The sequence below is a fragment of the Pelmatolapia mariae genome, linkage group LG3_W (assembly GCF_036321145.2).
Source record: "Pelmatolapia mariae isolate MD_Pm_ZW linkage group LG3_W, Pm_UMD_F_2, whole genome shotgun sequence".
Classification (NCBI taxonomy): domain Eukaryota; kingdom Metazoa; phylum Chordata; class Actinopteri; order Cichliformes; family Cichlidae; genus Pelmatolapia; species Pelmatolapia mariae.
In genome coordinates, this window is record NC_086229.1 from 45,914,576 (window position 1) to 45,942,341 (window position 27,766).

Below are 27,766 nucleotides of genomic sequence, written 5' to 3' on the forward strand. Positions count from 1 at the left end.
CTGTTCTGCCTTGAAACCGCAGTGGAGCAAATGACAAATACATGCAAACAGTTGTGCCTAAGAAGCCAACATAGTTTTTCCACTTTCTTCACACTGACCAGTTTATTTTGGAGGTATGGAATGAGGTCAAAGAAAATTTGAGTTTTTGGCTTGCTGCTTCAGAAAATTCTCCCCTAAGCAACCGATCTTTGGGTAGGAAAAGTTTTTGATTCGGGTGCTTTGAAGTCAACGTTGCCGGACTGGTTGAGATGGACCATACGTTTTTGGCACAAAATTAGAGGACGTTGCACGACTTCCCAGGTATGCTGCGTACCACCAAAGTGAGCCAACATATCCAACCAAGCAGCAACATCTATAGCTGAAAAACTAAGCTTAATTAGTGTGAAAGTTCTCAGTCATCCAGGTCATCATCTGGACCGCTAAATTATCAGCTACTCCAAACAAACTGCTTTCATGAACCGTGCTGGTTCATCAAACACACACACCCACACACAAATAATTACTACAAAGTAGGAACGCAAAACATTTTTACAGATCAAAACTGAAGCACAAACTTCTTTTTTTAATGCAGTTATCTGACAAAAGATGTACTAGTTGTACAGTTAGTCTAAGAAATGTGCATTACAGTTTTGATAAGTAAAGTTTTAGTTACTTGTTTCTCAGGACTAAGTAGCATGTATTTGGTGCAATAAGTGCTTGCTAACCAAGCTTGTTAGTGTTGGCAGATACTTTAAACCTCCACCCTTGTGTCCAAATATGCTCACTTCTGGCTCTAAAAGTAGCAGATGGTGGTAGTGGCCAAAATGCTAACATTTAGGCAAACCAACCAATGATGTCATGGTGGCAAAGTCCATCTTCTATTCACAGTCTACGGTTCCACAGAGTAACCTCCACAGATGATTCACCGGGTGAATTGTAGCTTTTTGGGAGGCTCCTGATGTTGTAGATTATGTAAGGTCACAATTCATGCTGTTGGAACTTTGGCATGCTGGAACTTATCACAGATTATAATTCGTCTAAAAACACTTTTCTTTTCTTGTTAGAGAGGAGCTTCCTCGTGATAAATGTGTATGTTTTTGACATTACAAGGCAACAAAAAGCTCCTAAACGCTCTGTCAGATTTGGCTCTTTATGTGTGTGAACTTTAAAGGAGGCCTCTTCCAGCCCCACCTGTGACCTCTTACTCTGTTGTGGACGGGGTTTCCCCACAAAAAAGCTTTTATGAAGCAGCTCGGCGCTCTTATGAACTCTTATGTAAATGCAGTCGCTCTGCTCGTAGAGTTCTTGGCAGTGCCAGTCTGGTTTGGTTAGGCTGGCTTTCCCCACAGGGCATAATGATAGGCTGCAAACCACACCGACACCCTGACCAGACCACTACAGGCTGTGTGTGTGTGTGTGTGTGTGTGTGTGTGTGTGTGTGTGTGTGTGTGTGTTTGATCTCCAGAGTATATACTTAATACACAGTCTGGAACACTCCACCGGCGGCCTTAATCTGTCTGAATCAGGAGTCGTGGACTTGAGTGAACACACCCGGACACACACACACTTTCTGGCGCCCTGGTCATCAATGCTTGGCACCAGCAGCACACAGAGGGCACATAAACACACAGCAGACACTTCACACCTCAGACACAGGGCACCGTGCATGTGTGTGTGTCATGTCCTAGTTAAACGCCACGTGCTGACCTTTTCCATGCCATGCTGCCACTTTGGAAAAATTAGGAATTCCATAGTCCCCCTACTTCTCCTGTGTGCATGTGTGTGTTTCTGTCTCAGAGTTTGTGGGAAGTAGGAGAAAGGGGATTCCACACAAACCCAGTGCCATAAGAGCACTTTTGTTCAACATTTATGCCTTTACACACACACACACACACACACAAAGGAAAAAGTGGCGCATGCGTCACAACTGTGTTTCTGGAGTGTTCCTCAGAGGGTTGAAGGTTGCAGGGCGGGAATGAAATGTGTGTTTTTGTATGTGTGTGAAGATACACACTGTAGGTTGATCTGTCCCCGCTGTATTCTCCATTTTTGTGGTCGCTGTTTCCTTGTTGCGTCAGGGCCAGCGGCTTGCCATCACACACACACACACACACACACACAGTGAGATGGACAGACTTTTCGCTTCTGTGAGAAAATAATCAAAAATGAGCTTTTAAGTAGCTCTGCGGTCGGCGTTGCCAATGTGAGCAGACTTTTAGTAAATTTGATGGATGAGGCAGCTTCACGCTTGAGAAAATGGAAGTCTTGATAAAACACATGAAACAGGGTTTCTTTCAGAGATGTCACATATTTCCCCAAAAATCACATCGTATAAATCAAAATGAATCCAAACCTCAAAAAGCCATCAGTCAAGATTTCAAAAACAAAGATATATATTTTACCCTCCAAAACAGAACGACATTGTGAGCGCAGGATGACTCATAGCTGTAATAGTAAGGCTTTAACAGCCTTTGCTCTAATGCCAGCAGTCATTTTGTAATAGAGGGATTTATTTCTTCTTCTACTTTTTTTTTATTATGGTGTATGTTTCATTTTGGATTGAAACCCCTAATGTGCTATGAGAATAAGTATTAAGAAATGTGTTGAAAAGCTCCTTAAAATGTGTTTAATCCCTCTACTTTAATGCGTGGTTACATTCTGTCAGCATTTGTGCGTCTGCACTGAGTGATCGTGCAGTCTACGGTGAAATTAAATTTCTCTCTGACCTGTCTTTTGTTGTTAACGCTGACACTAGATGTTACAGTGGGTAAGTTTTGGAGCGCACCGACTTATTAAAAATGCCATTCCAAGGGTGTGAGATGGTGTGGTTTTGCCAAAACCACTGAAACCTTTCACACATTATGCACTACCAGTGCATTATAATCCCCCAGCGTCAGATGCTGCTGTTCTTTTGGCATCTGTGCCATGATGCAACGGGTTATTGATGATTGTAAGGGCCTTTGGTGTCACATTTAAATTGGTAGGCTTTTTTTTTTTTTTTTTTTTTTTGTAGCTGCAGGGTTAATTTTGTCAAACCAAAACACAATCTTTTCCCAAACCCAACCGAGTAGCTTTTGTAAGCCAAACTAACAGCAGAAATTAAAATTAGGTGAAACAAAGCACGAAATACAACACTGTGATTTATTACACCAGTGATTTATTGCACTTAAAAAACTTTTAATGTGGACCTTTTAAAAGGGAAACTATATGCCCAACTGCACCCAAAACCCTTGTGCATCATGATGGAGCTGCAGTATCTGACACCCATCTGGCGTGAAATTATGTTGGCAGTGCAATATGTGTAAATGCATCTCATTTTGGTAACTTTTGCACTTGCATGCATTTGCCCCATCTGTTAACTCAGGGTGGAAAATTAATTTTCCCAACAGGCTACATGAGAAACTGGGACTGTTGTGGAGGGCCACACCAATAATCTTAAAAATGTATATTAAGCAAAAGTGAGATCAGCTTAATTTAGTTCAACAACTCCATTCTGCTTAGTATTAACTTTCTATCTTTATAAAGTGGGACTATTGTGGAGGGCCGCATCAATAGGATGAGCTCAATATTACTCAGTATTAATTTTATTTCTTTATAAGCTTACTGTTGCGGTTCTTCACAATCATCCCAGTTTCTCACCTCGTAAGACCCAGGGACTGTTGTGGAGGACCACACCAATAAACTGAACTCAGTTTTGCTCAATATTCATTTGACCTCTGTGTTATTGGTGCAGCCCTACACAACAGTCCCAGTTTCAGGTGGAGATTGGCTCCAAAAAAGAAAGAAATATTTAGGAAACAATAAAATCAAAGCAATCAGTGTTTTCCAGAGACTGACAAGTAATGCGTTTGGAGAAAACAAATTAAGAGACATTTTACTTCTAACACTAAAAAACCTGAATGATGATTTTTTTTTTTTTTTTTTTTTTAGATTATGGGGTTTTTTGTCAGAACTTTAAATGGTATTAAATTTAAGCAGGGGTATGTTAAATTTAGGGTTGCGCACAAATTACAAACTTGGATTCCTCTTAGTCTGACCTCTTTCATACTCCCTTAATCACATGAACTACACCAGCCAATCTCTCGGTAGATAACTTCAGTCCAGCCTCAGTGAGTTTGTGTTTTCGGGAAGGTAGTTAACATTTTCACCCCATCTGGCCTCGTCTGATCAGCATAAAACGCCCAAAAAAGACAATGAAAGCACCAAGTATTTTTTGTTCCTGAAGAATATTACTAGGTAATAGAGAGAAGTGGTGAAAAAGAGCTTGGAGCAAGGTAGCAGAATAATTAATTTCTTCATGAATAAATATACATTTTTGGACTCTTTTGGCATAACTCGGTTCTTCTTATGTCCATGTTGATTTTTGTCCACTTTGTGCCAGTTCCCATCCCAGTGTTGCCCGTTTCCATTGCCTCAGAACACCCATATACCATGACCTTAATGCCATGGAGTCACCAGAGACAATTTTTACTTGTGTTGACGTAACTTGGCTAACTCGATGTTGCCATGCGATCATTGGAAAAATCATGAAAAGCGCTGCAGTGCTCTACAAAGTCAAATAGCACTCACTGCAGGGCTTTGAACAGGTTTGAAAGGTCAAAGGTTCTTCAGAAGAAGTTCAGATATCAAACAAACACAGCCCATAAGCGACGCAAAAATCACTTTCAGTAGCCACAGACAATTTGGTGGGATTGGAAATGACCTTTGAAGTATTTATTTATTTATTTTTAGTTTGACTCGTCAGGTAAATGAAGCAGCAAGAAAGTAACGCAAACATGAAGTCAAACCAACACAAATATTTTTTTAAATAATATTACGCAAGCCATAAGACTGCATACAGAGCACACCTGAATGATTCAAAAGTATCATTTGGGTTTTACCAAACAACACAGCCTTATTTATATTCAGCACCTCCTATTCAACCTTCCAAACTCTGACATCTGATTGTGTGACCAACAGGGAGAAGAGATTATGGACTGGTGGAGTAAGTTCTACGCATCGACTGGAGAGAAAAACAAGTGTGCGACTTATCTGGAGGAAGGCTTTGACACTCTCAAGGTAAGGGTGTGTGTTAAGTGCTTGTAGGAAATAAATGTTTTTTTTGTTTTTTCCTTAACTAAATGTATATATCTTTCAAATGAAGCTTGCAAATAATACATATAATGTTACAACTAGATACAAGATTCTTATTAAGTTTGTCTAGTATGATGTGGGAATTCATGTATTCGAACATGCAATTGGCTACATTCTTTAGGCAGCTGTGGCTCAAGTGGTAAGTTAATTTAAAGCATTAATTGTATCCATCTTTTACTGGTCCAGCCCTTTGCAGCAGCCCTACTTTTTCCATTTGATCCATGACAAAATTAACCACCTAACCCTTTATTAACCTCTTAGCACCCAGGGGTGGACAATTCGTTTTCCCAAGAGAAAATGGGACAGTTGTGGAGGGCTGCTTAATCAGTTAATAAATCTGAAATAACATTAGATTATTCTGACTCACATTTGACAAAATGTAAAGCTTCAAAGTTCCAGCTGTCTGGAGCATGAACTAACACCAATAATGTAACAGCTTGTAAGATAGCATTGGTTTAGTACTAAATTTAGTTTAAATGGGGAGGCTGATGGTGAGAGAAGTGCCTCGTCTTTATTCCTACAAGGCATATCTGAAGTTATTTTGAAGTAAATGTATGTAAATGAATTTGTTGAGCCATTGGTCAGCAGAACTCTACCAAATCTGATAAAACCTTTGCACAAGGTTATGGTTTCACTTATGACTCAGTGTGCCAGCATGTTCAGTGTCTTTGGCTCATCCCACCAGAGCACTAAGCAAATCATGTTATGGATACTGCTAAATTAGTACAATTATAAGTGCACTTACCTGAATAATTTTTGTATACACCTGCTGTCACAGAGTTTAAACTTTTTTCTAACCTCTGCTTTGTCAATGCATCAGTGCAACAACACTCCTGTAGCTTTTGGGCAGCTGTGGCTCAGGTGGTAGGTTAATGTAAAGGGTTAATGTGAAGTGCAGGCCATTTATCATCTATGAAGGACTATGGAATACAACATTTTTCCATATGGGTAAGAGAGATGATCCAAATACAGGACACTGCAGACTGAATATTAAGCAACAGGCAAGCCTTTAATGCAAACTATCAAAGAAAACTATCCTTCAAAGTTAAAAAGTAAAACAATAAATAAGTAAATAACAGGAGATAATCAAAAGTCAAATACAAAATAGCCAAAAACAGTCAAAGGAAAAAAGAACCCAAGGAACATGACAAATTAAAAAATGTAATTGTTTCATTGTTTAATTGTCTTTGCGCTCTTTGGGGCTGCTTTCATGAGTAAATAATTTTATGCGACATGTGCATCTTGTAAAACTGCACTACATACTATTACTATTTGAGGAAATATGTAAGTTCTTGTGATATCTATGTATTTCTATAATAGTATGAAATTTATGAACACATTCCCCATTTTTCCCTGTTAAGGCATATGTTAACTCACATTCCACAAAGTTTACTTATTGTATATGGTGTGGTTTCCTAGCCTTCATAAATAAAAGATTAATAGACGCTAAAAGGTAATTGTCAGCTTTTAGCTGAAAGGTTTCCAGCTATTATTTTTATGATTTTTGTAGTTTCAGACCAAAAATAAAGATCATGTTCAATTACAAGAGTTTACCTATTTAATTTACATAGTATTTATTGTGTTTTTATTCTTTTTCATTAGTATTGTAAGTCACATAATAATTAGAAAAGTGTTGTACATTGTTTTGGGGTTTTGTATTTCTTCTGTTGACGCTTTTGTCATAAAAATAACCCTGACGTGCATTGTAGGGGGAAAAAGACAGTTTTATTCAGTTGTAATCTTACAGTATCTTCCAAAATGCTTATTTAACATCTCCATCAATGTGCATGTACACTGTCACTAAATAAATAGATACTTTTTTTTTTGTTTTATTTCTAGGGGAACAGTTTTTTGGCACTGGGAAAGTACCCCTTAATGAACCACCATTATACTTTAGACCAGGGGTCGGCAACCCTAGGCACGCGTGCCACTGATGGCACAACCATAGCTGGACTGGCCATCGGGCATACCGGGCATTTGCTCGGTGGCCCGATGATTTTTTTTTTTTTCTTTTGTAACGGTATAAACAATGCAAGGTGGTGGATTGGCCAAATAACTCTAAAAATAACTCAGTTGTTTGGTGGTGGCCATGGCGGAGCTTCCACAGATTCAGTAACATTAGCAAGTGGTGGAGGCCAGCAGGTGGATGAGGGAAAGGGGAGGCAGGAGGAGGAGAGACCTGAGGCGGGGCCGGTCCGAGTGTCAGGTGAACTGAACTTCAGGTAAGAAGTTATGACCTGCAGACTATCTGGGTCAGATATAAACCAAGTTAAGGTGTAGTTTATTTTCGTTGTGCTGACTTTTTACAGTCAGTTACAATAACTCGTACTGCTACTAGCTAGCATGACGGAGTTTCTATACAGCTGGGTGGGTGCTATGATGTTACTGATAGTGAACTTTATTTTATTCATAAGGTTAGTTAGTAGAGTTGCCAACCGTCCCGTAAAAAGACGGAATCGTCCCGCATTCAGAGAAATTATTACGCGTTTCATGTTGAGCTGAGAAGGGACGCAGTTTGTCCCGGACTTCAGCTAGAATGGAAAAAAGACACAAAGGTGGATTTATTCTGTCGTTACGCTGCACAGCTGCATGTTCTTCTCTCATTCTCTCCAACTCCCTCTCCCGTTTCTACTTCAATCATGAAACTGATCAATGATCAGCTGATCGTCTCTCTTGTTTGTTTATCGCTCACTTTGCGCCAGAAAGAAGAAACCAGCGGATGTCGCGCTAAACAACAGTAGCACGTTTAAGCTTGATCAGCTGTTGTTAGAATTGATTTAATATTAATTTCTAGGATCAGCTGATGTTTGCTGGAGCCACAGCTGTAAAAGCTGCTGGTCATGATGTCGGTTTGGATATGTGGTGAGAGGGAAACATGAAGATGAAACCAGGAGATGTCCTTACTGAATCATCAGAGCTGAACAGGTGATGGAGAAACAGGTTTACCTTTTAGGTGACATGAATGAGTTGAAGGGAAGTTATGAGCTGTTTCTCAGAGACAAATAACACCAGGATCCTTTTCTACGTAGCTGACAGCTGGTAACTGTGCAGGGGCGGATCTAGCAGTTTTGCCAGGGGGCCAGGTAGGGCATTAACAGGGAAAGGGGGGCACAAAGAAATACTTTCTTATTCTCATTTAAAATGTCTGGCTGTTATTAAATAATTATCTGAATCTTGCGAACAAAGTTTTTATCTGACGTAAAATGTATAGAAATCATACATATACCAACAAGACTGTACATCACTGTCACAACAGCGTTTGTTTTCATTCAAAGGCTTTATAGCTTTAATATCTGGTGGGCCGGTCTCTAGTCAAAATGCCCGGGCTGTTTTTTTGTCCCAGTCCAGCCCTGGGCACGACACACAGTGAATTCATCTGAGAAGGTGCATCAAAAAATAAATGGCCGGGCCAGCGGTGCACATCGCAAATCAGCTTGCATAGACACATTAGTTGTGCCTCTTCTTAATGACGGTATCTTAGCTAACAACTCCAACTACCAGATTCAACTTGTAACTGGCTAAAAATAACTAGCAACCTAGCTCTCACCTACCGGTGAGAGGGACGTTGTCAGCTTTCCACATTCCGACACTTCAAAAGCTTCAGGAGCTTTCCGCTCAGCACAGTATCAGCACCACGGAAATACACGGATACATCTGTAGACTTGAGACACAATGCATTTTTGGGACTTTCAGGTGTATGGACCAATGTTTTATTTTCTGATCAAACCAGAAATCTTTAATGAGCAGCTGGATTTGTCTCGCATTAACTGGCTGAGTTAATGCCAGTTAATGCAACATCGAAGCAGCTGGAATCCATAGCTGTGCGTGTTCATGGAGCTTGCATTTTCACCTGCTGGACATCACTACATGACAAGTTTAACTGTCTTCAGAACATTGCAGAGACCATGTTGACAGTATTTGGCTCTACATATCTGTGTGAGCAGATTTTCTCTCACATGAGTGTCCTCAGGTAGCCGTCTGAATGCTGGACACTTGGAGACCTGTGTTTCTGAGTGGGAGACCTGAGATCACATTAACATGTGTATCTCTGTATTAACAAACATGCCATATTGGCTTAGTTTATTTTTCTTATCATTGTTGTGAGGAGACCATAAATAGCATTTGTATTTTCTGTTGTACAGTTCATTTGCTGTTATGGATAAAAAGTGTCTTTTTTTGTTTCAAAATAGCTGATAACTATTCGCTGATAACTGCCAACATCTGCAAACAAATATAATTCTATAAAGTGGTTCTATATATTGTGCAACTGTTCATATAGAGCGTTATTAAATTTATTGCTAGTGCAATCATATGGCACACTGACTTCTGAGGAAATTTTAAATGGCACTCGCCATCAGAAAGGTTGCCGACCCCTGCTTTAGACCCTTGATATTTACTTTGCAGTTTGTGTCTTGCAGACATAAACTGCGAAACTTAATGTAAATGCACAAAGTGGACCTTTCATCTTACAAAGCAACAAATGTATTAGATTGCCTTATTAGATCTTTTTAGAAACAATAAAACATAATTTAGTTGAAATCTGCCAAAACCTGATATTATTTATTATGCAACTAACAAATCATACTTTTATAACCAAATGTGAGCTGGCACACTAGACTTCTCTGAGAAGCTTAACATTCAAGATGCAAGTAAATAACTGCACTTGGGTATTTTAATCAAAAAATATTGATGTGCATTATTAACAATATAATTTTGATGAAAGAGCATGTGTATATTGGTGGATTATTTACTATAGAAACTTTGTAAAAGTGTATTTATTTTAATTATTAGTACTGTTTAGGGCAGCTCTGGCATAAACCTTATACTGGGTGGTGGTTTAATAGATGTTTTGCTTTGGGAGCAACTTGAACAATTGAGTTAAATTAACACTTAACTTTAAACCATAAAGCAATTGCGTTAAATACACCTAAGATGCTTACATAAATCCAAGAGATGGCCCGTGTCCTTTTTTCAGTGTATGCGTATATGCTTTTAATTTACCCGAAATAAACAGAGCAATAAAATATTGCATCTTGAGATGTAAAAGTGAAAGACTACACCATTTCTATCTGGGGACACTGGTTTTCGGAAATGTGCTCATAGTTAGCTTGGAGTCAGTGGCGGTCCTAGCCTGTTTGGCGCCCTGGGCGAACACTCCCTCTGGGCGAACACTCCCTTCACTTTGTCTAAGGTGTATTTCTGGGATTTTGCACAACCCAGGATTCAAATCATGAATACATAATGGGCTTGGATTTACAACATTATGAATGAAATGTGCTCTATTTGGAAACAGCCGACCCCCCTCCCCTTTCGACAGTTTGTGTGTGTGACTTTAAATCATCAAACTGTAAATTATAAATTGTTATTGATCCCTTTACCCCTAGTCCTAAAGTGTATAGTTATTTTCTTACTCTTCTTATATATGTTGTTTGTTTACTTGCACTGCTGTAACTGGAACCTTGTCCTCTCGTGTCTCTATATACTGGACTGTAGCAGAGATGACAGTAAAGTTTACTTTGACTTCAGCAGCAGGCGCACCGAGGGCTCTCGTGCTCACTTTTCGCGTATAGAATTTCGAAAAAACATCGGTGCAAATTATAAGTCTGTATCATAATGTCTGGTGTTTTTGTGTTTGTTGGTTTGTTTTTATTTTCTTTTATTTTGCGAGCTCCAGCCAGCCAGAGAATCCCCCGCCGCCCCGCCCTCTCCTTCCTGTGCCACAAGCAGCAGGCGCACCTCGCAAACGGGGGGCGCCCTTACTCCCAGCAAATGGGCGATAGAAAACCGATCGGTGCCTATGCCATTCCCAATATGCGCTGGCTGATGTCGGAGGGCAGCATGAGTACGAGCAATTTTATTTATTTATTTATTTATTTTTTTTGTCGATGCCCGTGATGCCGCCCCCACCACGATGCCACCCCGGGTAGCCGCCCGTGTCGCCCGTATCAAAAACCGCTACTGCTTGGAGTCCCAACAATTAATTGATGTGTAATTCATGTACCTTGGACTTGTATGGACAGAAACTGACTTTTACCATACCCTTATTGCTGAGAGTATAATAGGGTAAAGGTAACAGTAGCAGAAAGAATAAAAAAACTGAGAAAGTAATAAGAAAACATGAAAAAGATGGAGACGCCTTTAGCCTTTGTTCCTTTTTCTTAAAACCCGTTCATTCCCCTAAACTTCACCATTTAAATCATTTATCTGCCCTAATGCCAGTTCCCTCTGTCAGTCTGTCATTCCCCTCCTCCCCCTCTCTTCTCATGCTCCATCATCAAAAGTCTCGGCATCGTGACATTCTGTCCGTTTCCCTAACTTCTTCATCCATGACTCATCCATGTTGAATTTGCTTTGGGAACACCACAGTGGGAGAAATTCAGGGAAAAGGCCATGCTCTGATGTTGGCGACTCCGACATGAGCCGTCGTCAATGTTTGTCTGTAGTCTGGTCCTTTAAGAGTCTGCCGCCATCCCAGGAGCAACCCTCGATCGCCCACGCTCTGTTCAACCCTTGTCCCGTTTCTCTTGGCCCAAACGGCGACCTTTCCTTCCACCGGGATTCAAAGCACACGTCAGTCTCTTGTCTGATTCCCAAACAAATGACTAATCATGTCAGAATGTTGCCTTTTTTTATTACTCTTTAATTAGAGCTCTAACCTCTGCCTTGAAAGCCCTTTCACATCATCACAGCAATAACAACAGGTTTTCTGCATGTACCCTGACATACATGTTGTACAAAGTCAAGGGCTTAAAAGTAAAATATTATTAATTAATAGGCTTTTAAATGTAATTATTAATATTATTAAATCACATAGAAAATTGTGGAAGCATTAATGAACACAGTTGGTCATGAATCTAATGAAAAAACAGTTAAAAATAGGTTTTAACAACCAGAGATTTTCCATAAAAGCCATGCTATATATGCTGTAATGTCAAATAATATTTCTTTGCCTCTTTCTTTATATGAAGCCATTAAAGTAGAGCTCATACTAAATGGCACAGTAGAGAACAATAACATCTTGCCCAATAGTCATTGACCCTTGAAAGAGTCTTTCCATTTTTCTAGTGGTTGTATTTTTTTCAGTCAGGAGCCTATTAAATGGTTTCACCCTGGCCGATGGAAACACATCTAAGTCACCTCTGAGTTTTTGCGACATTTCAAAACTTTGCTCAAAATTCAGTTGACAGTTGGATGGAAACTAGTGAAATGACCAGTGAGCCACTGATTCCATCGTCACTTTGCCTCACTTTCACCCTTTCACCGACCAGCTCAGTGCCAACACCTCCTTTTGATTTACTCCACCCCCACCCTCCGCTTTTCTCCCACTCTGTTTCCTTTATGTCTTTGACAAGCCCTTTACTCAGATCTGCTACTGTCACAGGGAAATTAGCTGCTGTTTCCAACCTTTTTCAACCTCTTTTTCTGATTTCCTCTGACCTTTCACTGTCTTTGGGTAGCAACTGTCAGCAGAGACAGTTTCCAGCCCTTGCTCTGACCTGAGGAAAATTTGCTTACTTTTCTTCTCAGCCTTGGCTTTGTGCTCCCCTCATTTTGTCACCTTTCTGTTTCTGTTTCCATCTCCTCCCGCTGCTGCAAAAACGTTTTCGGTTACATCACCAATTTAGCACACTGGTGTGCCGCTCATATGAAGGTGGACAAGAAAATGACATTCAAAAAGGGCTAAATATTTGAGAACAAGGGAAAAGAGAGACTTTGCTAAAAAAAATAAAAATATAAAAAAAATCTGGCATAAAATGGGAGAATAAAATTAATTATCTGGAAGAGTAATGCAATCCACTAGAGAATAAGTAAATACCACAAAGATTTTCTTCATCAGAATGAATAAAAATGTTTTTTATTGTTATTGTGGGGTCTTTACCTTACAATACGAAGCACCTTGAACCAACTGTTGTTGTGATTTGGTACTATATAAATAACATGGAATTGAATTGAACTTCAGTGTGGCCAGTTCCCCGCTATCACTATAAAAAAAAGTCAAAATTAAGAAAGACCAATTTTTTTTTCGTTTTTTAAATATATGTTTTTATCATCATATTGTACGAGACTCCTCAGACCAGACAATGTCCTTCCAATCTTCTAGTGTCCAGTTTTGACTATAGAAGCTTGTGTGAATTGTGGCTTCCGTTTCCTGTTCTTAGCTAACATAAGTGACACTCGGTTTGATCTTCTGCTACTGTAGCCAATCTTCTTGTGCATTAAGAGATACTATTTTGCAAATCTTCATTTGCAAAATAGAAAAAAAAAACCCTGGTGATTATTTGTGTTACAGCTCAAAGCAGTCTAGCTGTTCTCCTCTGACCTCTGGTATCAGTGAGGCATTTTTACCCCTAGAAGTGCCACTCACTGCATATTTTCTCTTTTTCCTGACCACTCTCCATTTGGTCATCCTAGTAGATCAGCAGTTTCTGAAATACTCAGATCAGCTTGTCTGTCACCAATTACCATGTGACATTCAAATCATTTAAATCAGCTTCATTTTGATGATAAGTTTGAAGTACAGCTAAATGCATGAGTTTGCTGTCAGACAAAGCGTCCTTTGGCTTTGCCACTATGATGCTTCAGCTGCAACAGTGTTTGAATAAAATAAGTTTGAAAACACCAAAAAGTTCACATAAAACTTACTTTATATTATCAGCTAAATACATGGTTTAAACATGATGCAGATAAAGGCTGTGTTAGATAGACATGATGGCAATATGCTCTGTCAATACGCAATGATTAGCACAAAGATAATGCTATGCTTTGCTAGCAATGCTAATATCAAAGCTAATATTTCTCCATATACTATTTTACAACTGTAATAATCTGTGTGGAGTTGCATGTATTTTGTGTTTCCTACTGTTTTGTAAGATTTATGAGCTCCAGTTTCAGTTGTGATGGCAAAGCAACGCAGACATCTTTGAACTTAAACTTAAAAAGGCAGGAGGCATGCCACAGCCAGGACAGTGTTAATGCTCTGGTTTGAAACATGCAAACAAATGACACTAAGGCTACGTGCACACTAATGCGTTTTTGTTTGAAAGCACATCATTTTCTCTCCGTGTTGGCCTCCCGTCCACACTGACACGGCGTTTTCGCTCATGGAAAACGCAGCGTTTTCAAAGCGCTCTCAAAAACGCATATATTTGAAAACGGTGCTTTCGCGTCACAGTGTGGACAGCGAAAACGCAGACTTTGTAAAATGATGATGCATGTTAGTCATATGATGCAGTCATGTGACCAATTAAACTAAGATAGCGGAGGGCATTATGCAGCAGTTGTTTTGTGTTTATACTTTATATTTTTGTGTTACTCACAGCAACAACTCCACCTCATTGTTAGTCCATTTAAAAAACTCTGTGCTTTTCCTCGACATTTTTGCCGCGACGTTTCAAAGAGCTGGAAAGTAAATAAGCGGCAGGTCGAATCTTCTTGCGTTTCATGCATGCGCAGTACTGGAACGTAAGCGTTTTCGTCCGTTTCAATGTGGACGCGCAACTCTGTGAAAACGACTGAAAACGCTAGTGTGGACGCGGAGCGTTTTCGGATGAAAATGCTGTTTTCAAATCTATCCAGGCTAGTGTGGATGTAGCCTAAAGGGTTATCATTGCATTTAAATGTGACACCAAGTCCCAATCAAGCATCCAAACATGAGCAAGAGTCGGTTGAAGTTTTTTATGTGGTATTTCACTAAGTTCATGTTTGTCACATCTGATTTTTATGCAGGGCACATGATACATGGTTTATCTCATTGTGTACAATGACCTTAAAGTTAATGCAGGCTAGTAGAAAGAGTATAATGCTAATGCTAGTGCATAGCTTGTAACACTCTAAAAGTTAGCTAGCATTAAAGTGATTATAGCAATTTAAAAAAACTATTCATGATTTAAACAATTTGGTAAACCAAGTCATAAAACAAGCTTTGACTGGTGACATTCAAGAACAAGAGCTGTGATTGCCACTGTGGTTTCTAGTGGGTCCGCTGCATTTTTTTTTTAACTTTCTTGTTGTCTTACATCAGCCTTTACCTCATCTCCTAATTTTTCCATTTTACCTACTTTGTACTGTCCTTTTCAATCCACACAGTGATGTTCTCTCAAACCTTGGGCTTACTCCTCTGCTTCCACACTCATTGACCACTCATCTCACATCTTTGCTTCTGCCCTGCAACAGACAGCAGAACTGGTTAGTTTTGCTTCTGTCACAAAGACACCGCTGTTACCACCCTTGTTATGACTTCGCCTGTCTCTTGGCGTCTCCTTTCCCACCGCCTTCCATCTCCCTTGGTATTGGGTGCATTTCCAAACTTGTCTTTCTCTTTTGAGAACAAGCCAGCTATTTCTTAGTCAGAACCAATGGCTTTTTTGAGTCTCTGCTTCATGGTAGATGTCAGTAAAAGTTCAAAGGGTTATTTTGAGCCTTTTTAAAAGAAAGAAAAATAAAATGCAAACTGTTAACTGGTGAATTTCAGAAGGTGACCTTTAACGTTTTGATCGAGAAAGGTTTGCTATTTTCTGTCTTTTTTTTCATGTAAGCTTATTTAAGCTAAACTTTATATTAAGCTGCTATCAAAAACGTAATTTTTAAGTACATTTTCTATAAGTGATATGATTTAATCATATCATGGTTTAATCAGCAAGGTATCTGTTTAGTACCTGTGTGTATCCTATACGTTATTAACTGTATATGCTTTGCCAGAGCCTTTTTCTCCACGCTCTGCCTTACCCTTTTGGGTTTGGTGTTGAAGTACTGAAATGAATCGCTGTTTCCAGACCTTTCATTCATTTACATCACCCCCGTTGTCGGTATGTTTCCACAGTTCCTGCCCCCATTCCTGCTTTTCCAACTCTTTCACCCCTCTCCTTTCACAGCATTAACCGTACACCCTTCATTTCATCCAACACAACCCCCTTGTTTCTCCTCATTTCCTAACAATCCTCTTTCCCCCCCTTCCCAGTTTAATAACAAAGTAAATGGAAAGCATCTCATTGCTTTCACAACCTTTCTCCTCCCTCTTTCAATTCATTTTGAAAAAGTGCTTGCAAGACCACTGTCTTAGTTTCTGCATAACTTGAAAAAAACATTTGCAAGAAAGAAACAACAGCCTTTTGTTTAACAACAGTCTTCCAATAATGAGATTTGGGAGTGCACATGTTCCCCCAGCAACAGGTTGTTATCACAGGGTCACTGGCTGGTCTGTTGGACTGCGTAAGTGGAGACTTTAGCAAGCATTTCACCAGCAAATCCCATTAACATCCAACAGCCGTTCGCAACTGGTTGGGGAATATGTGTTTTTCCCTCACAGATGGTTGCCAGATGGTCACAGATCAGTCTCTGTGCCTGTGTGACTGGAGCTCATTTCAGTCTATCCTACTTTTTCATCATAATTGTTACAGATGCGAAATTTCAAACACAAAAGTGACTGGTGTCACAACCTGTAGCTGGTGACAAATATGAGATTTCACATTGCTTTGGACCCATTGAATTCTCACACATGTCTATCTAATGTGAAAAAAACTTGATAAACTTGATAATGTCTTAAAAACTGAACATGAATTAGATGTAAACGCCACTGTTATTCTTATATATTGATGGGCTCTTTAGCTTTGCATGATTCAAAGCTAAAAATAAGCCTTGTGTATCTTTTACTGGACCTCAATTCATCCATGTTTGATTTCTCCCCATTTTGACCAACTTTATTGTGATTGGCTGCCCCTCTTAAAAGGCTTGAACATCAGGTGGTCTCCTCTGTGGACACGTTGCGTTGCATGCATCTGCATGCATCCGAGGCAGTGGACTTCAGTGAAGTATAACAGAAATGATTACTCAGCCGTGGTGCCTCCAACTGCCTGTGTCCTTGTCTGCAACAGAGTATAATTGAGACCTTGGGGATATCCCCTCTCTATGACATCATGCAGATCCAAGACTTGGAAAACCTCAGTCTGAAGGCTGAGCTTTTGGCTCACAGGGATTACTTTTACATACTCTGACCTCATTATTTGAAATTTTAAACATGTTGATTGCGACAGATCCAAAAGGCATTTTCTTTCTCATTCTCTGCGTTTACATTCACAGCCCCTCTTCTTCTTTCTCTTTGTCTAGTCACCAATTTTCATTGGCTCTGATGTTTTCATGTTCACTTCTCTAAATAGTAAGCATATGACGTGTCCTCCTTCTTCCATACCCTTTTATTCCTTTCGGAGTCTTCTGTAATTTAAAATATGTCTTTCATTCTGTCATCTCCACATCTTGTTGCACTGTGGACTTTCATCCATCTCTGCCCCTCTTTTACACTCTCGTAAATGTCCTTTTTTTTTTTTTTTTTACTCTTACCTCCTTATTCTGCTTTTCCTCTTTCTCTTTTTTTTTTTTTGCCCCAGACGTATCTATTACTTTGTAATTTGTGAGTCAGCTATAAAAATAGACCTGTTTTAGGGCTAAATAAACTCCTATCCCGGTCTGCTCTTCCTCCTCAGGTGTATGACCGGGAGCTGGAGAAGACTGAGGATTTTAAAGGACTCTCTGATTTCTGCCAAACATTCAAACTGTACAGAGGAAAGACTCAAGATGAAGGAGAAGATCCCTCAGTGGTGGGGGAGTTCAAGGTAAATGCAAAGTTTAAAAGTTGTTCGGTCGAGTCTCACCATTTGCCATTTTCTTCTAGTCGCCACATTGCAAGTTGTTACAGCTTGATGTGAAGTTACGTATCACGAACATATCACATGCTAAATTATGCTTAGAGCTTATCTCGAGTCATTCATCTTTGTTGGTACTTATTAATTTAAAAGCTTCCTTTACACCACTTGACATCTACTTCTTTAACTCACAATCCCCCCACCCCTCTCCCTTATGAACCAGGGCATGTTTAAGATCTACCCCCTGCCGGATGACCCCGGTGCCCCTGTTCCCCCAAGGCAGTTCAGAAAGCTGCCTCCCAACGGCATCGAGGAGTGCTTGGTCCGAGTCTACATCATCCAGGCTCATGGACTCCAGCCCAAAGACCCCAATGGGAAGGTATAAGGGGAGAAAGGGAGAGAAATGTAGAAGAGGATGGCTAGAAAATGTAACCAGAATTAGGTACTCATGGTTAGGATACTCATTAAGGTCAAGGAAAAGATTTGTACCAAGGGAGGGTATTAGTGATACCAAGTAAATGGAAGATCGCATGAGTTAACAGAAAGCTTGTTGTTTTCAGTGTGACCCATATGTGAAGATCACGCTGGGGAAAAAGTCCGTCAACGACCATGAAAACTACATCCCCTGTACACTGGACCCAGTCTTTGGAAAGTACGTACACTAATGCCCCTTTGGTCTGTCCCTCTCTCCCCCCTTTCTGTCTATCTGTGCTTAAAACCAAAAGTCTGGACTTCCCCGATCTTGCCGACTCGGAGGCGATCCACAGACTCTCAGAGTCTCTGGTTTAGAGGCAGGCTTCCTTAAACTTCACTCCTCTAACCTCTGTTATCCCATGTAAACCAGCACACCCCGGCACATATTTCATATCACTTGACATTTTCAGTGCCAAAAACCACAATGGTTCACAGGGAACTGAATACCTACCCATGGGTTCGTGTTAATTGATGAATTGTTTTATATCGAATGTCTTAATATCAATAATATGTTAAAAAACAAAATACAGAACAGAAAATATACCATGAGAAACTCTATTTATTACACAATTTACACAAAAAGGGGTAGGATGAAGTGTACACATGTTGCACTGTTGTCACGTATCATGTATAAAGGTCCCAATCTGTCCCCAAGTTAAAAGGATGTGGATTCAGCCTGTATCTAACTGTGCCACAAATCTTTGTGTATGTGTAGAGGGATGAAGGTTGTATGTCCTGGCTGATTCCTAGTTTGGACAAAAATAATAATAATTGAGGATGCAGTACAAAAACTAACTTTTAAATGTTATTCTTTAACTAAACTGAAGTTTAAATTTTGCATTTGTTTATATTCAGCACTCTGGGACCGATTATGCTCATTTCCACATCCACATGTTTATTCTTGAGCTCTACTAGAGTCGCTTTGCAAACTTCAAATATTTGTTAATCTTATATTAGGACTTGTTCCTCTGTCTGTTTACCTCTAGCTGTTTTACTGCCCTTCCTTTTAAGGCCACCTCCTTGTTAAGCTAACTTTCCTGTGATTGGATGTCCTTTACAAACAGAAGGTTTGGGTGGGGCTATTGTGCTCACAGACAGAGCAGTTTCCCTCTAATGACCACATCCACTCTGACACCATACAGAGCCTAAGCCAGACAAAAACTGCCTGAAACCTGAGCATTGTGCTCACAGGAATTGCTTATACATATACAGAATTTATTATTTGAACCTTTGCTCATTTGCCATGTTTAATATCAACTTCAACCATCATATACATAAGCATAATTAAAAGTTATTTGAAAAAAAGTAATCAGTTGGTGGTCGATAAAGCAAATAGACTTTTTTGGAGACTAATTAAACCAGCTGAATATGAGACATCATCAGCAGGTGGCCTCTTTGCTTAGTTGGTAATCCAGCTCTGGTGATTGCTGCATAAATTTAGCATGAAGCAGTGTTATAGAGAACTTTTGTATAATTTTATTAAAGCTTCTCTCTATCTCTTTTAGAGCTAATAAAATAAAATGACTTTAAAAGAAGCTGACAAAATTAAACTACAGAGGGTACAATAATAAAACATGGATTCTTAAAATTATTAAAAGAAAATCAATTGTAAAATGTTCATAAAACAAAAAAATGTTCTTGATTTTAAAAAACCCCAACAAACTATCCTCTAACTATTCTCTTCCACTTATCCTTATCCAGTTTCACAGTGGGCTGGAGCCTATCCCACCTACAATAGGGCGAGAGGCGGGGTACACACTGGTCAGGTCGCCAGTCTGACCCAGTTCTAACACAGACCCACAACCATTCAAACCTATGGGCAATGTAGAATAACCATTTAACCTAACCCCACTAAGTGCATGTCTTTGGACTGTGAGAGTACCCAGAGAAACCAGACAGACACAGGGACAGCTCTGCAAACTCATTACAGAAAGGACCCAGCCAAATAACTCAGGACCTTCTTTATTGTGTAGCAACAGTGCTAACCACCATGCTGCTGTTCTTTTTTTTTTAAGAAATCTCTTTTTCTGCCTGCTACATGAGCCTTTTTCTTAATGCACTGGAAACTGCAGTCAGGGCAGCTTCAGTGCAGCTTTTCCTGAATTGTTCAAATGTATTAAAATGTAATGTCTTACATGATGATGATAATCCAGTCTAAATACATGACTCTGAATTATTTCCATCAGCATACATACTGAATTCACACTGTCACTCGTTCGTATGCTTGTTACTCTGTTTTGTGTCCTTCAGCCTTATGTGTGTTTTCTTGCCAGTAGGGGTCACTACACACAAACCAATCAGAGCACCAGACCACAGTAGAGCAGAAACTTGGTGCACATCAGAGCTCCGACTGCTGGCTGTAAACTGCTCTCAGTCAGTGTGAGAAGTCAGTGCACACCAGAGTTCTGCTAAAATATCTTTCCATAGACTCATGAAGACGGCAACAGGGGGATAGGCTTGACAAAAATGTCCTAGCAGACCAGCACACATTACTCGTCACAGGAGTGAAACTTAAGAAGTTCCTTCAAGTGGACGTGCAGATTTATGCTCCTTTTCCAGGAGGTTTTATCTGACATTGCATGTTAGGACATAATTTTGGCCTTAAAAACCACAAAAATTGTATCTGCATTTCAATCACTTTTACATGCATTTAAAATGCGATCACAATTCCTGTCATTGATGTGGTCACACGAAAGCGTGAGAGGCCACTGGAAAGCTCCTAATGCCTGAACCAAAGCTGAAAATTCTTTTCTGCTTTCCTTTTCTACAGGATGTTTGAGCTCACATGTTCTCTCCCACTGGAAAAGGACCTTCGCGTGATGCTGTACGACCACGACATGCTCACCAAAGACGAGAAGATCGGCGAGACGGTGATTGACCTGGAGAACCGCTTCCTGTCCAAATATGGAGCCATGTGTGGCCTGCCACAGTCATATCATGTGTGAGTAGGCATTTTTTTCTGTTTATTAAGCTTAAACTGAATTTCAATTAAACTGATAAAATAAGATCCTGAACTGTTCCAGACGTCGCCCAACAGAAATGGATGTGAGAACAAAAGCTTTTTTTTGTGACGATGATTATAGACAGATATAACAAAATAGATAAAACTTTATTTATATTATTAGACGCTTTTTGTCTCTCACCTGTTAGATCTGGAGTAAACCAGTGGCGAGACCAGTTGACACCCACGCAGCTGCTATACAGATTCTGTGAGAGAAGAAATCTGCGGAAGCCGGTCTATGAAGATGAAGCAGTCCGCTTCAAAGGAGAACGATACATCGCTGCCGACCTCGGTGAGTGACCATTCCTCACAATTCAACTGAAGTACAGTGGCTTGCAAAAGTATCCGGCCCCCTTGAACTTTTCCACATTTTGTCACATTACAGCCACAAACATGAATCAATTTTATTGGAATTCCACGTGAAAGACCAATACAAAGTGGTGTACACGTGAGAAGTGGAACGAAAATCATACATGATTCCAAACATTTTTTACAAATAAATAACTGAAAAGTGGGGTGTGCGTAATTATTCAGCCCCCTGAGTCAATACTTTGTAGAACCACCTTTTGCTGCAATTACAGCTGCCAGTCTTTTAGGGTATGTCTCTACCAGCTTTGCACATCTAGAGACTGAAATCCTTGCCCATTCTTCTTTGCAAAACAGCTCCAGCTCAGTCAGATTAGATGGACAGCGTTTGTGAACAGCAGTTTTCAGATCTTGCCACAGATTCTCGATTGGATTTAGATCTGGACTTTGACTGGGCCATTCTAACACATGGATATGTTTTGTTTTAAACCATTCCATTGTTGCCCTGGCTTTATGTTTAGGGTCGTTGTCCTGCTGGAAGGTGAACCTCCGCCCCAGTCTCAAGTCTTTTGCAGACTCCAAGAGGTTTTCTTCTAAGATTGCCCTGTATTTGGCTCCATCCATCTTCCCATCAACTCTGACCAGCTTCCCTGTCCCTGCTGAAGAGAAGCACCCCCAGAGCATGATGCTGCCACCACCATATTTGACAGTGGGGATGGTGTGTTCAGAGTGATGTGCAGTGTTAGTTTTCCGCCACACATAGCGTTTTGCATTTTGGCCAAAAAGTTCCATTTTGGTCTCATCTGACCAGAGCACCTTCTTCCACATGTTTGCTGTGTCCCCCACATGGCTTGTGGCAAACTGCAAACGGGACTTCTTATGGTTTCTGTTAACAATGGCTTTCTTCTTGCCACTCTTCCATAAAGGCCAACTTTGTGCAGTGCACGACTAATAGTTGTCCTATAGACAGATTCCCCCACCTGAGCTGTAGATCTCTGCAGCTCGTCCAGAGTCACCATGGGCCTCTTGGCTGCATTTCTGATCAGCGCTCTCCTTGTTCGGCCTGTGACTTTAGGTGGACGGCCTTGTCTTGGTAGGTTTACAGTTGTGCCATACTCCTTCCATTTCTGAATGATCGCTTGAACAGTGCTCCGTGGGATGTTCAAGGCTTGGGAAATCTTTTTGTAGCCTAAGCCTGCTTTAAATTTCTCAATAACTTTATCCCTGACCTGTCTGGTGTGTTCTTTGGACTTCATGGTGTTGTTGCTCCCAATATTCTCTTAGACAACCTCTGAGGCCGTCACAGGGCAGTTGTGGAGCTGTTTTGCAAAGAAGAATGGGCAAGGATTTCAGTCTCTAGATGTGCAAAGCTGGTAGAGACATACCCTAAAAGACTGGCAGCTGTAATTGCAGCAAAAGGTGGTTCTACAAAGTATTGACTCAGGGGGCTGAATAATTACGCACACCCCACTTTTCAGTTATTTATTTGTAAAAAATGTTTGGAATCATGTATGATTTTCGTTCCACTTCTCACGTGTACACCACTTTGTATTGGTCTTTCACGTGGAATTCCAATAAAATTGATTCATGTTTGTGGCTGTAATGTGACAAAATGTGGAAAAGTTCAAGGGGGCCAAATACTTTTGCAAGCCACTGTATATAAACACGTGCAATAATAATTCTATACAGTTTGTTATATTGATACATTTATTGTATATAGATATGAAAAGCTGTACATTGAGCTTGAGCTGTACATTGATCAGGCATAAAGTTTGGAGCACTGTCACTGAATCAGAGCATCTCCAAACCTCCCGCTATTATGGGATGTTGCCGGTCTGCAGTGGTCAGTTTCTATTAGAAGTGGTCCAAGGAAGGAACGGTGGTGGACCAGCAAAAGGGTCATGGTGGCTAAAGCTCACTGATGCACATGGGCAGCAAAGACCGGCCCGTGTGGTCTGATCCAACAGACGAGCTGCTGTAGCTCAAACTGCTAAAAATGTCAATGCTTGTTCTGATAGAAAGGTGTCAGAATACAGAGAGAGTCACAGTTTGTTGTGTTTGTGGCTACATAGCTGCAGGCCAGTGAGAGTGCTCATGCTGACTCCTGTCCACCACCAAAAGCACCAACAATGAATCAGAACGGGACTACAGAACAATGGAAGATGGTGGCCTAGTCTGATGAATCATGTTTTCCGGGTTTGTGCGTTGCTCACTTGGGGAACACCTGGCACCAGGATGCACACAAGCCCACCGAGATAATCTGATGCTCTGGGGAATGTTTCGCTGGCAAACCCTGGGTCCTGCCATCCATGTGGATGGTGCTTTGGCACATAACACCTACCTAAGCATTGTTGCAGATCATGTATTCACCTTGCACAGGGACTCTATTACCACCTCCAAACCTCTAGAGGCTATTTTTATCTTTTTTGGCATAGTCCATATTGTTGTTTTTGAGATCTTTTAGCTGACTTCACTTTGTCTAATATAAAAATTTGGTTGATGAAGTATTTAAGTTAAGCAATGAGGACTGGGGCAAATACTGCATAACACAAAGAAGAGCAGTAGTTTACAACCTTACAGCAGTGAGTGGGAGCAGAGGCAGAGCAGAAGACGTGAAGGTCTCACTTTCAGTTTCACTGTCAAATGCTGGCTAAATGCCTAAATAAATAAACAAATCAGGAATGCCGTCATGAAAAACATAAGAAATCTGATGTGAGAACAGTAAAACATTTTTAAATGAGTAAAATGACTCCACAGATCAGATATTAAATGGCGTTCTACCAGCTTTGGTGGACATGTCTCGGTCTTAGCAGCTGTTATGCTGTTTGTGTTTTGATTAGAGCGTCGCCGGCACCGCCAAACACAAACACACTTTTCGCACAGCTGATTAAGTCGCTTACCAAAAATACAAACCGCAGATTTGTACCGTCCACATATTCACGTGTGCTCAGTGCCCCTTAAGTAAATTCACAGCAAGTAAATCGGTCTGCACTGTATTCCCACTGCACCCATATCCCCCTCGCTCTCTTCTTTTTCTTCCTTTATTTGCGCTTTTCTTCCTCCTTTCTATTCTCTGCTTTTCTTTCTTCATCTTTTCTGTTCTTCTTTCAGTTTGACCCCATGATTCTGCTCTTCACAGCATCCATCACTCTGTCTACATCACCCTCATTTTCTCTCTTGTTGTTTCTTGTTTTTCCCTATCCTTTTACCTCCTTGTCACCGTCCTCTCCTCTTTTCTTCTCTCACTCTCATCATTATCTCGAACTTTCTGGCACCTTAATTTCTTTCCCTTTCTCTGATGTTTTCCTTCTTCCATGTTCTTTTCCACCATCCCCTCTCCATATTTGTTGGGATTTACATTATTCTTGGGTTGATATTGTTCATGTTCTCTTTTGATTTCAGTCTCTACTCTAGTCTAGTTTCAAAGCACATGTTTCCACATGTACAGATCAGTTTATAAAAATAAAATTAAACCTGATTGGAGCCATCGCCCGTTTCAGGCTCTCATCGTCCCTTCAATATTAAAGTCAGACCATTTTACCATGGGCATTCAATTTGAGCAACATTCTGTGCCAAACTGACCCATGTTGTGATCACTGGCAATTTTTTGCATGTTTTTATTGGAAATGTTCAGAATGTTCAAGCCTGAAGGCATTATAAATGGCAAATGGACTGAATCCTATATTCTGCTTTTCTACTTTGAGCCTCATTCATCCATACAAGCTCTTTTTTTCTACACGTAAGTGCTTTTTATCTAACATTCACACACAATACAACTCAGGGTTCAGTATCTTTCCCAAGGCATGCAAACTGGAGCAGCCAAGAATCGAACCACCATCTTTCCGATTAGTAGATAACCTGAGGTACAGTCACCCCCAACAGGCACCAGCAGGTCAGGAGTAAAACCAGGAGCACGTTTGTAAGTAAGTAAAGTAAAATTTTATTTATATAGCACCTTTCTAGATAAAAAGATCACAAAGTGCTTCACACATGGATGACAAAGTATAAAACAAAAACAGTCAAAAGTTAACAAAATGTAATTCTAAAAAGATGTGTTTTTAGTTGTTTTTTGTTTTTTTAAAAAGAACGACTGAGTCCACAGATCTTAAGCTCAGTGGGAGAGAGTTCCACAGTCTCGGGGCCACAGTGGCAAAAGCTCTGTCTCCCTTAGTAGTTTGTAGCTTTATCAGACATCCACAGGGTTAATCACAGCACGCTGTGATTAAGTCTCCCTTCAGGGTTAACAGGGAAGTGTACAGTAACATCCTGAGGTGTCTAAAGAAGAACTTACCTTAACAGTTACCTGAACTAACACCGTGAGTCAATGTGATCTCAACATTTGGTTTCTAGGAAAAAAACTTACTCAAATGAATCGCACCTTACATTTAATATCATCATCTTTCTTCTCCGTTTTTGCCTTCCATCCTCCTCCCCTTCATTTCCTTCCCTTCTATCCTTTCATACTTTCTCCTTGCTCTTCTACTTCTTTGCTTCTCCTGTTCAATTTTTCCAACATTTCACTCCTTCTACTCACTTTCTTTTGATGCTTTCTCACCCTCATCACCCCCTCCTTCCCTGCCCAATCCCTCAGCTTTACCCTCCTCCTCTGCCACTAAAAAAAATTGAGGTGTAGAGAAGAAAAAGGAGGTGGGGGAGTGAAACCGCAGGACCACCTGAAGAGTGGAGTGATGAGATAAATATTCAAGATTCATTATCATCCCTGTGCGCACACAAAGCCGACCCACACATATGTTCCATGCAGGCTGCTACAGTGCGGGGGTCACGCTTGTCGTTTTAGGGGGGGAGTTTTTTGGTGATTTACGGTACAAGTGTGTGTGTGTGTGTGTGTGTGTGCGTTCTTGTGTGGATGAGCCAACGTCAACATCACGGTCGTCTCTTGGTTGGTGAGGAGCGCAGCCGCAGCGTTTTCTTTCCACAGTTGCCGCGGTTACTGTGCGTCAGCTTGCTGTCCATCAAACGGGGCTGCTAATTGGCCAAAAGGCCACGATCCTCATCCTCCCCTCATGAGTTTGGCTTTTCTTCGCTCTCTCCACCTCTTCGTCACATTCGTTTGTTTTTTCTTTCTTCTCTTTGTTTCTTTTATTCACCTTCTGTCTTGAGTTTCTGCTCTTCTTCCATCCTTTGTGCCTCTCTACTTTTTGCTCTCCATCCTCTTTTTTTTCGGTTTGTATTTTTCTTCCTTTTAGTTTTAATATGGTTTGCTTCTCTCCTTCTCTTGTTCTCTTTTCTGTGGGTTTGTTGTCTCAGAAGTCAAATTAAATATCCTACCTCTTTTGCCTTTTTATCTTTCTTATCCACCTCTTCTCATCCCTCCTCTGTGCTTTTGCCTAGTCTCATCCTTCTGCTTTGCTCCTCTTTCATTTTCCTCTGCTCTCATCTTCACATCTCCCCTCCTCTCCTCTGCCTCCTCAGTCTTTCCTTCCTCTCCTCTTACAGCCAAGGTGACTCCGAGTTTACAGTCATAAACTTTTGACGTTAGCTTGATATTTTCATTTTGCTTGGAAGCCGTGAAGGTTTTCCTCATTTGGTTGTGATGCAGAGAGAACAACCAATGCTTTAGAGTGTGTTAGTGTCTCACTAAGTGTGTATGTGCGTATGAATAATGAATTATTCCTAAGTGACCTGCTTGCTTCCCAGTTTGCCCAGTATTCTGGATTTCCATTCTCCACTCTTGAGTGGCCCAGCCCTGTACTTAAACCCTAATCTGTGTGTGTGTGTGTGTGTGTGTCTGTGTGTGTGTGTCATGTTTTCAGAGGACAAAAATGTGTCCAAACGTCATCTTGGCCCAATTAAGGAGCGACTGTCCCTTCATATCTTGAGGAAACTGGGATTGGTACCCGAACATGTGGAAACCAGACCACTCTACAGCCCGCTCCAACCTGACATAGAGCAGGTAGCACGCACACACACAATCCTGCACTTGTTTGTGTGCTTAAGTCCTTTTCAGTTCCATCCTTTCCCACTTTTTTTTCCAAAGCATTTTCTTACCTTTTGTTTGCTTGTCGGTGCTCTCTGTCAGGGGCGTCTGATGATGTGGGTTGACCTCTTCCCCAAGTCTCTGGGACCACCTGGACCGCCGTTCAACATCACGCCACGAAAGGCCAAAAAGTAGGAACACAAACACACAAATATGTCAAGAAAGGCAAATCCATTTCCCGTTCTGACAACCAAAACAAGTCTGTCAGTATCTGAGGTAATTGAATCTTTTTTTTTTTTT

At 40.6% G+C, this 27,766-nt stretch overlaps 1 protein-coding gene across 1 annotated transcript in view; it reads left to right on the forward strand.

The window, feature by feature from the left end:
- dysf (dysferlin, limb girdle muscular dystrophy 2B (autosomal recessive)) overlaps positions 1–27,766 on the forward strand; it is a 107,127-nt gene that overhangs the window by 65,121 nt on the left and 14,240 nt on the right. Inside the window, exons 41-48 of the mRNA XM_063469493.1 lie at positions 4,939–5,037; positions 17,589–17,717; positions 17,971–18,126; positions 18,308–18,399; positions 20,992–21,162; positions 21,372–21,514; positions 27,303–27,442; positions 27,569–27,657. Coding sequence (XP_063325563.1) covers positions 4,939–5,037; positions 17,589–17,717; positions 17,971–18,126; positions 18,308–18,399; positions 20,992–21,162; positions 21,372–21,514; positions 27,303–27,442; positions 27,569–27,657 — 1,019 coding nt within the window. The remainder of the gene's footprint in view (positions 1–4,938; positions 5,038–17,588; positions 17,718–17,970; positions 18,127–18,307; positions 18,400–20,991; positions 21,163–21,371; positions 21,515–27,302; positions 27,443–27,568; positions 27,658–27,766) is intronic.